Raw genomic sequence first — 15,245 nt, 5'->3', positions numbered from 1 at the left:
CTCTTTCCGTGATGTTACTGAGATTAAACCGTGTCCTTACCTCTCTCCAAATGAGATGACGTTGAGAATCGCTTGGGACACTAAAACGACTCTTATCCGTAAGGAGGTTACGACTCCATTGATGAGATGCCTAGTTTTTACGTTCCTTGCACCACTCTAAACGTTGGCGCTGATGGCCAACGTTCAAAGGGATGCAGCGTTCAGGACGGCGGGCGAATAGGCCATCTTTGTGAAGATGTCTGGACACAGTAAACCACAACAATTGTCGGCGGTTGCTGTACACAGTTGCTGAGCTGTGGAGCTTGCTGACTGGTTTTGGGCTCTTTTCGCCTGTAGGATGATATATGTGTTATCTGCTGCAGTTGTTGTCCTGCAGTGGCCAACACCAACCTTTCTAATAGCTGTACACTGCTAAAAAAAAAAAAAAAAAAAAAGGACAGTTCCATATCTCCCGTTATACTGGGCCGATTGACAAAATTCAAATTGCGTTCTTCATATCTCGAAAGCGCGACTTAGGATATATATTAGATTTATATATAGCACTATTCTAACATAGGTATTTTGACACAAAATCGGACTATTTCTGAAATAACATACCAATGTTTTTACATATTTCCATTCTACAAGTCAAATTACGCCTAAATATGAAATTTTGTAAAATTTGGAGCGAAATTTACGGAGAAATTCACAAATTTATGTTGGCGCTTTTTTTTCAGTTTCCGCCAAGTATAGTTCACTTGGCAAACTTCTTAATATATGGCAATATAGCTTCCTTTCCCGTGAGAGGAAAAAAAGTCACCATCGTTCCTTTTTTCCAAATATTCATATATATTATATTTTTAATTATAACTTATTATTATTTTAAGTAATTTTTTTCTTTTCCGAATTTCATTTTAATTGTTTAATTTGAATTTTTTTTTTTTTTTTTTTCGAATAACTGTTTTAAAAATTTCTATTTACCTATTCGAACTGCGTAAATAAAGGTGCAGCGTTTATTTATTTATTTTTTTTCAAATAGTCTTCTTTATATATATTTTTTGTCATAGTTATTATTTTAAGTAATATTTAGATTTTTATACTTTTATTTTAATTGTTTGTGTTGCATTGTCTCTTCAGATAATTGTTTTAAAATTTTCTACTTATTCCTTCGAATTGAGCATTTTAAATATATTTATTAACATAAATTTTCCAGAATTTGATTTTATTTATTTGAATTGCGTTTCTTTCGGAAGAATACTTTGTAAACCAGACTACGATGCGTTTGAAAACTGCGTATATTAAAAGAGAAAATAGAATAAAGCACAGTTTAACACGCCTTTCAATGTTCCGTTCAGAAAAGATATATATAAATAAGAGAGATGTATAACAGACATTTTAACTTAAGATGACTTGCATACACTGCTTTAAACAGTTTTATCATTGTGCCCATTGCTTTACAAAATTTTATCCTACATTTAGTTTCTTAAAATGCTTTCCTATTTTAGTCAAATATTTTATTTTTGAAATCTCAAGAATCAAATATCATAAAATTAAAAGGTTTTAAATAAAAAAAAAAAAAAATACAAATACTAAATTTTATGCAAAAATTTATTTTTTCTTCTCTTTTTCTTCAATTCTACTTTATTCTTGCTCTTTTTCTTTAGGCATTCTGCAAGTATATTAAAAAGCATACAACTTTTCGAAATAATCTTGATATTTCAGACAATCATTTTAAATAAAGTTATCGCCTTCCATTTCATAAAGGCCCACAAACGCCCGAGCGGTAAAGTCGCTGAACACTGGTATTTCACTCCGGGGTTCGAACCCCGGTAAACGGGCTGATTGCATGGGCGATTTCGTGGATTTTCTCATGTGTACCGTGTATGACAGCTGATTTCCCTTAGAAAGTTCTTCACGAAGTATTTCGTCAGAGCCTTTATCAGTCTTTAGAGGCTAAACATTTTGAAGGTATGAGATGAAAGGAAAGACTGGTTTCATCAAGAGGTTTTGGTTTATTTAATTATGACAAAGCACACTAGGGCTATCTGTCTAAGGGGAGGGATGCCTTCGTGAAGGACATTCTAAGGGAAACTGGCTCGCATACACGTTACACATGGGGAAAACCACGAAAACGCCCATGCAGCCAGCCCGTTCGCGGGATTCGAACCTCGCACCGAACTACCAGTGTTCAGCGACTTTACCGCTCGGCCGCTGTTTAATCAGGAGGACAAAAACACGCCTTTAGGTGATATCCACATACAATGCTGGATAAACTCCTGAATCTTCAAATAATTTGACTGAGAAAAATCATGGTATTCTCCATTTATGATAGGATATGATGTTCTATAACGTAATTTAAATTTATACAAAAATATAGTCTAAAACCAGTCGCTCTTCATTTTAATCTGCAATGATATCGTTTTTGTCTTTTCTGCTAACACAAGCTCAATTGATGGTATTTGCTGGTGTACACGTCCAAGTGTTTTCTCTTTGAACGCCTAAATTCTTTGAAGTATCCTGAAAGTATATTCAAAAGCGTCCAATTTTTTTAAACATCTTTTTAAACAGCCAAATTTCCCTGCAAATGTTTACTTACCTTTCTCCCTAATTTTCTTCTCTCCTTCTACAGTTATTTTCAGTGCTCACACAAGAAAATTAAGATTTTTCGATTGCTAGACTTCCATAAACTTTGCATTCTTGTCAATTTTTTAAAATATCAATTACATGAATTGCGTTTCAGCTGAAGAGAGCTTTTCATTTTCTAGTCATTTTAACTATAAATAAAGTTTAAAGCGAAGTCCAAAGGATAAATATTTTAATTAAAAGATTTTTGCTAAATGACAAAGAAATAAAACAGTCCAGCAGGGTTTATTCTGTACCACCGAGTGAACCGATTCTTATATCAGCTGAAACAATCTAAATCATATTAAAGATCATGTTTTTTATACAATCTATAACGCGAGAGAAAAATTAGCTTCTTAAAACATTCTTTCTAAGAGGATATATAAATATAAAAGATTATATTTATATATATATTTTTTTAAAGCTGGGACTTAAACCAAACTGTCAAAGTTTTAAAGTTTAATTTACATGGTGGTTATAATTAAAGTTTCAATTTGAAATGGTCATAAAAAGAAAACTACCGGAGGAAATGTTATCAAACTTGGGAATCGTGTAAAGGAGGTTATGAGAATTTATTTTCCGCGGAAAAAAACTAAAACTCACCACCAGGGTAAAAATGGCGCTGTATACAATATTGTTAAATGAAACAAGACACGAAAACATCTGTTTAAAAATGTGTTTAATATTTTCCGAAACGTGTTACAAAGCATGTTCAATGTAGCGTCCAGCATTTTCCGAAAGCAAGTTAAATCCTGTTACTGCATTCTCAACAGCAGCTCTTATAGCGTATCAGGAACGGACATGTCAGTGTATCACATTTTTCATTTCTGCCAAATTGTTTAGATTATCACCATAAACAGTGCTTTTGAGATAACCCCATAGCTAAAAGTCACAGAGATTGAGGTTTGGTGGGAAGAGCGGAAGTGTGGCCTATAAGACGTTCATTCGTGAAATGTTGCCTAAGTAACTGTGCGATACAGGTGAGGTGGGGCCCAGCCCTGCATAAAAATCCTAGTATCTAAAATGCCACGTTACTGCAGTCCATGTATCACGAAACATTTTAACATTGACTCTAAGCGAGATGCAATCACAGTGATCCAGTTGTCGAATTCTCTTCAGAGAAAAATGTTTCGGTTATGAAACCAGACGGTTAGGAATGACTGCTATGCAATCGAATGCAGTAGGAGAATGCAATGGAACTAGGTAGATAACATGAGGGATTTCTTTGGCCCAAATCGATTAAAAGAGTTTTGAATCAGTATCTTCATATTTTAGTGCCGAATTAAGGCTTCAAAAATTACAAATTAGTGATCTGTAAGAAAACGATTTCCAGATTGTACGCACTTGTGCGAGTGATTTGCGATCTCACATTTTCTAATCGCTAATTCGTGGTTTTCACGGACACATTTCTCACTTACACGGATGGCGCACTCGACTTTTATCAAATTTAACGCTTTTAAATGGTAATTTGCCTATTTCAAAGTTTCTTAAGGGTATACAACATATTAAACCCGTGTAACAAAAGGTTAAGTTAGATTCCGACCCATATTTCATTTAACAATATTGCATAAAGCGCTATTTTCTCCCTGGTGGTGAGGTTTCGAACTTCCTTTTTTTCCCCGAAAACAAATTCCTATGGCCTCCTTTACACGATTACCAAGCTCGATAACATTTGATCCAGTAGTTTTTTTTTTATGACCGTTTCAATGTGGAACTTTTATTATAACCACTCTGTATATTATTAAATTTTAATTTGAAGCTATGCGTTATATGTATACCATTCGTAAATTTTTCGCTTTTATGGAAAAATAAAGAATCGAAGCAAATATACTTAGGATAATGGACCAAAACTGAAAAAATTTCCCCTCCCTCCGAAAATCAAATATTGAAACTTCGACCTTGAATTTATTGGGTTATCGAAATATTTAATTTGACTTATCTTCTAAGTACTAGTTTCGACAAAAATTCCGAATTACTTAAGCTAAAGTAAAAGATTTAGTATATATTCACTGTATGTTAATAAAGTAGTCAGAGTGTAATAAAAATAGATTATAGAATTTACGCTGATGCAACTTTTTGTCTGACTGCACAACATGTAATGGAAGAGAAGGCTTGTAAAGATCTGTTTTTGACATGCCTCTAAAATTAGATGTCATACTCCTTTTGTCTCTTCAATGTCAAAAAACGTTCCTTTGAGAGGCAACTTTAGTTTTGGGGAAAGAAAAAAAAACACAAGAAGACAAATTTGAAGAACATGCAGGACGATTGAGTACACATACTTATTTTCGGAACACAAGCGGTTCTCCGACTGGTTATTGAATAATGAAAAGATGCATTGTCATGCAATACAAAACATTTGGAATACGTTTTCTGACTGAAAACGTAATATTAAAAGTCATCTGCTTAATTCACAGCCATTTACAAGTCAACTACTCGGGAAATTGCAGAATCGTTTTGATCCTAAGCTGGTAAGACAAACGTAATATCACTGGATTTAGACACTTCTTTAATCTTCCGAGAACGTTCCTTCTTTAGCTCATATTCTAAGAATATTAAGTGAATACAATTATTGCAAAAGAAATTTAATATTCTTTTGCACTATGGCTTGGTAGTTTACTAACGAGTTAACAAAACTTAAATTCTGCTTTTTGTGTCTAAGAATACAAAAATATTTTAAATATTTACAAATAAAATATTAAATTGGAGATTTAATTGGAGCCTCACCAGTTGCCTAGCATTTGAAGATTGTTAAATACTAATTGTTTGTTGCAAAGTCTAACCCAGGCTGCAAGGTTGGTTTTCGTAGTTTTCTAGGTTCTCTTTACAAAGGTTCTCTATGAAAACATCTTAATCAAATAGCTCCCATGTTCTTTCTATGTTCAAATAAGCAACTAACCTAGTTTAAACGCGATTTCCAAGTGAAGTTACTAGCAAAACCCGAATACTCATTAAAAATCCTGTAGCTTGCCAATCGGGAGTAACATGAAAGATACGGCGCCAATAATTGAATTGCTGTTACGGTACGCTGTTTCTAAATTTAGATGGTCATTTCTTAATTAAATAGCTCACCAGCGGCTGAGCGGTAAAGACGCTGAACACTGGTAGTTCGGTCCGAGGTTCGAAACCCGCGAATCTCGGACCGCATGGGTGTTATCGGGGTTTTCCCCATGTGTAACGTGTATACGAGCCAGTTTCTCTTAGAACGTCCTCCACGAAGGCATCCTTCCCTTTAGGCAGATAGCCCTTGTGTGCTTTGCCATAATTAAATAATCCAATCCAATCCTTAATTAAATATAATTGGTTTGTAACTTCTAATAGAACTGACGGTAAGAATTGAAGTGCAAATAAATAATATCATGTGCAATCTTGATTAATATAAAATTAAAAATATTTGCATTCAGACAGAAAGTTTTTTAAAATATTTGCAATTACTTTATAAGAAGGATTTATTAATAACCGTAATAATTACTTATAATATTACTGATGATTAGGATTCAGTTCTTGACAATTACATTCTAAATTAGAATTTTAAGGATATAATGAAAATACGCTACGCACAAAAATACATTTTAGGATAAAAAATGAGTTGATTTTTTATTTTTTAAAACTTCTTGAATTCATTTAATAAACACCGTATCCTTGTTGTTAATTGAATCCAGAATGTTGGGTGTCGTTTATATAATTATTCTTACTTGTCCACAGAATCTGCTGAATTATCCAGCCATTAAGTACCTGCAGATCATTTCTACATAACCATTGAACTTCCATTAATTCAGTCTCAAGAGGGTTGTATGTTTACATCATAATTTGGTTTTTATAAAAATGATTATTCTAAATCTTATGTTTCTATAAAAATATGCTGTATGTTTCTATAAAAAATATTGGATGATAGTATCAGCCGCTCTTTCAATCACTTCAAAAGCAACAGTTTGTTTAGAAATAAATTATGCAGTTAATGTCATAAAATATTTTCATAAAATTCAAATAAACATCAAACGAAAGTTCTCAGTTTTAGACAATTCGATTTAAACGAAGTTATATAAAGTAGCAGACGATAAAACGCTGAAGATAAAAATTTACTCTTACAAATATTTTTTTAAAACAAGGAAGAAAGAAAGAAAGTTAAAAAAATAGTTAAATTTGAATAATATCATCTATAATTTTAAAGAAATAGCTCTTCGTATAGTATTAATAAATATTTATTACGCATCAGAGGGAAAAAATTTTATATAATTAATTCTCCGTAAAATTTTACTTCAAATTTAAGGTTAAAAATAGCTGTGGCAATTCAGTGTAACAAAAATCCATAGACCACATTTGGCGTTATTATCGCTCAAAAAAAAAAAAAAAAAAGATGCCAAAACGCGAAAATATGTAAATTCGTGTATATCTTAGAAAATTTTGAATAAAAAAGTCTAATTTTTTGCAGATATGCTTAAAAATACACCTACTTTAAGATGATGGTAAAATTTTTATAGGTTATAATTCAAAATGTTTTTCGGAAAATTTATAAAAATTATTTAAAAATAGAAATTTAAAAAATAAAACACAAAAAATCGGAAAATTTTATTTGGAATTAAACTAAATTTCGAAATGTGAGAGAAAAAATCAAAAAAAGTTTAATAAAAAAAAGAGATATTAATAAATATTTTCCAAATTCAATTAACATTGAGGAGCTAAAATTTGAGAGCTAATATTTTAAAAACTACTCGTACGAGTTTTACAAAACTTGGTATTCTGGCATAATTTGAGTCGTAGAATCGAAATATGGAAAAAAAATTGGTATGTTATTTCAGAAAAAGTCCGATTTTGTGTTAAAATACCTATGTTAGAATAGTGCTATATATAAATCTAATATATATCTTAAGTCGCGCTTTCGAGACATGAAAAAAGCAGTTTGAATTTTGTTAATCGGCCCAGTAAAACGGGAGATATAGCGCTGTCCCCCCCCCTTTTTTTTTTTTTTTTTTTTTTTTTTTTGAGCAGTGTACCTATGGTTTGGAAGGCTTTTCGAGCCCGCGAAACGACACTTTTGTTGACTTCGAAATCTTCAGCCACTTTGGTCACACTACGCCCCTCTTCCAGCTTCCTCTTCCTCTTCCGATCATTCTTTCACTCGTGAAGCCATCCAGATAATTTCTTCTAGCCATATTTCACGAAAGATTTCACTTGTACTTACAGCGAATGTCTTTAATTACGTCTCCGTCCTTCCTTTTATGATAGTCTCGAATGGAGCGCATGCGTTCTGCCTACGATCACGTAGCCTGTGACGTTTTTTTCCTGACATTTGCATATGCATGAACTTTCTACTGAATTGCGTGTTCAATGTACTGTTAGCAAGAACCCCTTTTCTGCAACTGCATGGTTATTTGATTAAAATTTGCATTTTTGCTTAAGTTTCGCACACCAGTGTATTTCGGGAACAACACTTTAGAGCAATTTTTTTTTCTTACTTTGTCACACGATATTGTTATGAATTTTGTACTTAGATATGTTATTTTAGTAGAATTATAAGGAAAATTGTTTATTCCTTTTGTAACATAAAAAAACCTAACGGGAAGCTGTGCCGGAAAAGTAAGAATACAGAGGCAAGTGCATTTCACATTGAGTAAATGAGTGTCTCGAAAACTTGGCGAGAAATTGCCAAAAGTTGCCAAATTTGGCGACAATTTGGTACGATCTCTGCTTCACTGTAATATGTATTGAAATTTAATAAATGTAATTGACCACCGCTATGAAAGCTGCAACCCAATTCTACCCTCGTATTGCTTTCCAGTAATTTCAAGAAGCAGAATGCACTAGCAATATCTCGGCGGCCGGTTGAAATCTATTTAAGGCCGAAGAGAGAGCATCTGCTGTCAGTTGCTTAGTTGTTGTTGCGAGCTGTTTGTTCCGCGTGAACTGAGATATCCGAGTTAGCTTTCTCTTTAGATGCGTTTTGCATTGCGTTGTGCTTAACATTCTTAGTAGTTTGAAGCGTAACTTCAGATTGCACTTTGTGGTACTCTAAACACCTGTACGAGTATTTTTGCAGAAAATTCCAGAACTCTGAAGTGTTTCTGTTGATGAAATAAGTTTCATTAATCTATCATCGGACTTGTATGCATTCAATCTATTACTAACCCGCACGCAAGCAACAATTTTGGTTGCAGCGGTGGGGTTGAATGCCAGTGACAAGAGCGATGGAGAAGAAACAGACAGCTCGTGTTTGCCTCTGCTGCATTCCAAGAAAAGGTGAAAGGGGTAGTCAACCCCGTTAAAGATCAGATGAAACTAGCAAGAAGAGATGAAACTGCTCAAGATTCCGTTAAACAAAAGATGGAAGCTGGTGAAAAAAGGATTGAAGCAGGCCAAGAGGAAACGAAAAGAGAAATTACCTGCATAATAGAAAACTAATCTGAGCCTATGAAAGGAAGAATTGACGCTGTTGAAAATATAGTTGGACACGTTGAAGAAAGAGTTTCTTCTGTCAAAGAGCAAATAGAAGAGAAAGAGAGTTTCTGCTATTCGACAAATTCAACGTTTTTATAAATCGGGGTTTTTGCCTGTTATAAGTACGTAAAGATATTTTTCATTTTCTAAAAATAAAGTTTTTTGGGGGGGGGCATGCTAAATCTAGCGCTTTTAGGATTTCTTATGCTAGACATGAGAAGAAGCACAAAATCGAGACACACCCTTCTCATTCACCAGGATGAATTCGAACTGTTAGTGCTTTGAGGCCGTACACATCCTGGTATGATTTCTGAATCTTATTAAATATTTTTATGAAGCAACTATCCCGCCATTTAACGATGTAACGCATTCTAAATAAGTTGCTATGGTACTGTATTACCTTGGCAACTTTATTTATGAAGAAATTATGCTCCATTTCTACTTGCTAAATAACATTCAGTATTCCAGTCCATAATATAAGTCTCATTTACAAATCAGTCTCAGTGTATATCAGTCTGATTTACGAATTGTTTACTTTTTCGTGTTGAAAACATATTTAAAATGAAGACTCTGACCAAAGAACTGAGTTAATGATAAATGTCTTCCGTTATGGGTCTGCAAGCAAACAATTTTATACAGAAAATATATATGCCCCAACGTTGCTTGTTGGCTACTGTTAAATGTTTTCTTCCTGTCTCTTATTACAAAGTTTACATTTTCAGAATATATTCAGTAAAAGATTTCTAAAGTGTGTCTTGTATTTTTCTTTATTTATTGCATTAAATTGCCTAAGAGATAGTATTTCTTAGATTGCTAAAACTTTAATCATGTTCGTAATGAGCTGAAATCAAAAGTACGTTTCTTCGCTAGAAGTATCAAACTCATGTACTCATGTATCTCTCTAGAAAAAATTGCTTGCGCATGATATTCCACGACAGGAAAGACCCTTAATGATATATCCACGGAATCCTTTATACAGAAAAGAGTTATTGATTTTTTGAAAATTTAAATGTTATCTTGTGACTATCAGGGAGATATCATGTTCTGTAAGTATGAAAATGAAATACAGGGTGAAAATTCTACGTTATAGCGAAGGCAATTTTTTAGGCGAGACATATTTGCCGCTAAATCCACAAATCCACAGAAGTGTGATATTTTTGATTGAGCTGCTACCAGTAAATGTTTTTCATGGAAAATATTTCCTAAACATGTCTTAAAATGTTAACTTCATTTTTATCCACGCAGAAGAAAAATAAAATTGTCTAGTTATTAAAGTAATAAAAAATTAATATTTTATAATAATAATAATAGTAATAGTTATATTATCATAACTAATAAAGCATAATGATTTTGCTACGTACAATAACAATAAATTAATATGAAGCTCGCTCTTATTATAGAGTAATTACCTTTAACTTACTTTTGAAAACATGTGCTTTTGTATATGTTTATGTTTTCCCTTAGAAAGTCCTCCACGAAGGCATCCCTCCCCTTCGGCAGATAGCCCTCGAGGCTTTGTCATAATTAAATAACCTAACCTAACCATTTTCTTTGTTTCATGAAATAAAACCGTTTTACAAGAATTATAAGAGAATTTTAAAATCCCCCAAAATTAAGAAAAGTCCCTGAGATAGCAGGAGATAAACAAGGCCTTCTGTTAGATATAAATAGAAAATTTCCTGAAGAAATAATTACTCCATTAAGTTTCCGGAACTAAATGAATTACTAAATAATGAAGGTCATGAAAATAGGAATGTTTCAGGTCTTCTTATTTCTTTCATAAATCTATGGCTTTCAAAATCAGCAGCAGATTGTACAACACCAGGTAAATGTTTGATAATAAGAAGAAAAGCATGTCGATAAATTCGGCGCTATAAAGATAATTCTTTACGCTATTCAAAGTAACCTAAATCAAATTTGTAATAAATAAAAGTTATATACTCAGTATTAAGTGAGTGAGTCTCGTTAGTGGTGAGTTAAAAATAGATAAATATCCTTGCACATCGTTTTCTACATGATATAATCGCGTGCATACCGGTTCGTAATGGACTGAATGAAGGCAGAAACGGTGATAGCTTCATCAAATATGTTTTACCCTACCCCAATATATATATATAATATAATTCTGGAACTTTCCACAAAGTACACGTTCAGCTCTTCTCTGTAGAATGTTCTACGCAATCATTAGTAGTTATGACTTCAAACTACAAAAAACGTTAAACACACCGCAGTGCAAAGCGCATTTAAAGAGCGAAGCTTCGCACAGAAATCTCTTAATATTACGAAGTCAACTTTGAACTAAAAACTGAGAACTGATTCTATTTTTTGTCTTATATAGTTTTCCCCCGGCCACTAGAAATTTTCAGTACCTTCTTTCTCGAAATTTCTGGAAGGTATACACGGTTAAAGTCATATATGAGGGCCACATACGGTTAAATTTACAAACAAGCATCAATTACAGTACCATAAGCAGTTGCACAGGTATAGGAACAAAGTGCAACCAAATTTGGCTACTTTTGGCGATTTCACGCTAAATTTCACAACAAAAATTATTTTCCAAATCCATCGCCAGCTTGATGATATCTCGCAAATTTAGCGAGTTAGCCTCATTATTAAATAGACTTGCCCAAATAATTTTATTTTTCTGAAAAAGTTTCACTTTTTTGAGGCCATTTATACAAAATTTAAATAATTCATTCAAATAAATTATACAAAATTTTAACAAAATTTTAATAACTCAACTATGCACATTACTTAGTACAGTAGTACTAAGTAATGTGCATAGTTGAGTTATTAAAATTGCATTTTCCAAACAAAGTAATTTCTAAAATAATTATATGTTTTCCAGCTTGCAAATTATTGCGACGCATATTGTGTGTATGCTCCTTTCTCTTCTTTATAGCTTCTCTGAATATATTTTTTCTCCATAAAAAGAAGTAAACAGAAACTATAGTTAAAATCATATTTTCAATGTGAAGTATGCATCAATGAAATAAACATTTATTTATATGAAAAATTATTAATATATGCACATAATACTGAAACACAAATTCTGTTTTTATGAATTTAAAAACATAAATTAATGTAAAATCAATATATAAGACGAATTTATGAGACGTAAAATGTACAAAATGTAATGCACTATGCACAAAATTTTAACAAAAGTGAAAATAGGATGGCTTTTGTAAAATGTACATCAAAGTCACGTCATGTAAGCATGTTCTATAAAATTCTAAAAATCAGTGCGAACTATTCACCTAATTAACATTTTTGATAAAACTTTACTTTATATGGAGGGTATTTCCGGGTTTTAAAAAATATATAAATTCTTTTCTTTCAATTCGCTTTCTCAACCTATTCATCGCTTTCATTGTTCTTTTGCTTTTGGAGGTGACATTTTTTGCTATGCTGTCTTCTTCTTTGCTCTTGATTTTCTTTAAAATGGCAGTTTTTGGTGACGTGTTAATATGTTCTTGTTCTCGCTTTAGATATTTTATTATCTAAAATATTATTTTCTTCCGATTTTGAGTAAAATATGCTTAATATCCAAAGCTGTGATTTATCAAGACTTTTATAATAGAAAAATGTGAATGCCTTCAAAAACGTGCTTAAACAGGAAAAAAAAATAAAATGAATCACCAGAAAATATAACTTTTAGGGAGGAGAAATCAATTTTATTTGTCTGTTTCATTTCAAAGAGTGCTATGAATTTTAAATTTTATATCCTTTACAAGTGAAAAAAGCAATTTATGCTCTTTCACATTCTCTATCAGGCACTATCTTGGAAGACAAGCCAGTGAAACAGGATTACCAGTGTCTCTTGGATACGCCATTTTCCTTGAAAACGTGGTTGAGATCCAACAAAGAAGCCATCGACAAAGAGGGCAAAAAGCGTCTATTTGAAGGAAACTACATGTCTCGGGTAAGACATTCGAATCACACTCTGGGAACAACGTATCTTTCGTCTATTCTTGCCCTTTAACTGCAGAAACGGAAGTGAAAGAACAGCATCGCTAAAAGCAGCAATCGTTGCTAAGGCTTTACTATAACCCCAAAGCTTTATTTCTGGTTACTGTATGTGAATTTATTAGCCTTGTGTTATGTAAGTGATAAAAAATAAGCAATAGTTCTTATATTGTTATACTTAAGGAAATAAATGAATGGTACTTTCTCTTTTATTTTATACTTTTTAAAATCTCTATTTTGTATAGTAGTAGTTTGCTAAGTGAATTAATATTATTTTCATCTTTTAATTGCCTGGAGACTGATATAAACTTTAATTTATAGATGTTTTTAGACACATATCAGGTTAAAGAGGCATAATGTAAAATAATTTATTAGTACCATGATATACAGAACAAAATCCATACGTGCTACCTCCTGTTAAAGAGAAAAAAAAATTCCAAATTCCAAATTTAGGCTTTCAGATGCACGTTTTAGATTTTTCACAATGCGAGAAATATGCATACATTTATGCAGATTTTCCATTATTTAATTTCTTCAAATATAATGCAGGACTCTACCATTTGGTGGCAACAGTTTGAAAAGTGAAACGGACATTTATAGTGAACCAACGCAAAATCGCAAAACGAAAACAATAGTCCTTCAGGGACAAAGCCCCTTTGGACTAAAAAAGACAGTTCTATATTTCCCGTTCTACTGGTCCGATTGACGAAATTCAGATCGCGTCTCGAAAGCGCAACTTGGGGTATGTATTAGATTTATATATAGCATTATTCTAATATAGATATTTTTACACAAAATCGGACTTTCTCTGAAATGACAGACCAATTTGTTTCCGTATTTCAATTTTATGACTCAAATTATTCCAAAGTGCCAAGTTCTGTAGAAATCGCACGAATAGTTTTTTAGAGCTAATGTTTTACATTAGCTAGATGTATTTTAGGTACACTTGACCAAAAAATTAGAGTTTTTAATTCAACATTTTCTAAGATACACATGAATTTACATATTGCCGCGTTTTGGAATTTGGCATATTTGTTATAAGCGATAATAATGCCAAATGTGGTTTACGCACTTTGTTAAAATTATTTGAAAGTATGAACGATGACTTGTATTTCGTTCCTCTGCAATGCAAAAAAATTAAAAAAAATAGTTTGCTATACATTAAGAAGTTCGCTAAGTCTTGACGCAAACTGAAAAAAATGCGTCAAATTAAACTTTTAAATTTCTCCATAAATTCCGTATCAAATCTTACAAAATGTAGTATTTAGGAATAATTGGAGTCTTAGAATTGAAACATGAAAAAAATTGGCATGCCATTTCAGAAAAAGCCCGATTTTGTGTCGAAACACCAATATTAGAACAATGATATACATAAATCTAGTATATATCCTAAGTCGCGCTTTTGAGACATGAAAAACGCAAGTTGAATTTCGTCAATCGGCCCAGTAGAACGGGAGATATAGAACTGCCCCCCCCCTTTTTTTCTGCAATGTACCTTTTTAAATTCAGTTTGAAAGAATGAAAAAACGAGTTGTTGCTGTTTTAACTAATGCTCACTTGTCTGACCTATAGTCAGCCCAAGCAAACGAAGATCACTTTACAGGTGACAAGGAGTACAAGATACGCCTTGAGCACCTTGCAGGTGACAGTGTGATTTAGCTCAGTTCCGCCCCAAAATTTAACTCTACAGAGCACCCCGAGAGGACGCGTCCGTGAGTCTCCCACACCCCTTTCCCTACCCCCAACTTCTAGAGACGACTTTCGGTTCACCGTATTTTTAGAGTCTCCCCGTGCCGCATAGACACTATACATTTACAAACATCAATGCCTTATCCGTAATTCGAACCCGTGTCCTTCGGCACGGCAGTTTGCGACCCTAATCACTATACCGGTTGGACGTCCTGAGTACAATATTTATTGCATTCTGTATTCGAAGGGTCATGACAATATATCCATCTTAATTGCACTCCTTATATTCTTCCTAAGACCGGAATGATTAATATCGAAATTGTAATGGCTGAATATTTAAACTCACAAAGCTAAGAATCTGTACTACTAAAGATAATTAATTATCTTGCGTCGGTTGCATCGGTTTATTTTAAGATGTTCTTTTTATGAATACCTTTATTTTTAATTAGGCTATCCTGATTGTTTCAAGCACTCAGAATAAGCTAATAACATTTAAAAAGATAAAGGAAAAAAGGCCTTCTCTTCCTCCCTTTTTTTGATGCAAAACAAAAAAATAA

General features: G+C 32.8%; 1 protein-coding gene across 2 annotated transcripts in view; it reads left to right on the top strand.

The window, feature by feature from the left end:
• LOC118185478 (3-hydroxyanthranilate 3,4-dioxygenase-like) overlaps positions 1-15,245 on the top strand; it is a 168,951-nt gene that overhangs the window by 121,953 nt on the left and 31,753 nt on the right. For both annotated transcript variants that reach the window (XM_085819276.1, XM_085819275.1), the window contains one exon: positions 12,807-12,955. In XM_085819276.1, coding sequence (XP_085675402.1) covers positions 12,807-12,955 — 149 coding nt within the window. The remainder of the gene's footprint in view (positions 1-12,806; positions 12,956-15,245) is intronic.

The sequence above is a fragment of the Stegodyphus dumicola genome, chromosome 6, assembly GCF_044657685.1.
Source record: "Stegodyphus dumicola isolate Sdum_Otavi_A_Nest chromosome 6, ASM4465768v1".
In the NCBI taxonomy this organism is placed as follows: Eukaryota; Metazoa; Arthropoda; class Arachnida; order Araneae; family Eresidae; genus Stegodyphus; species Stegodyphus dumicola.
Note: the sequence above shows the minus strand (reverse complement) of the source record. Positions and strands in the feature narration are given on the sequence as shown.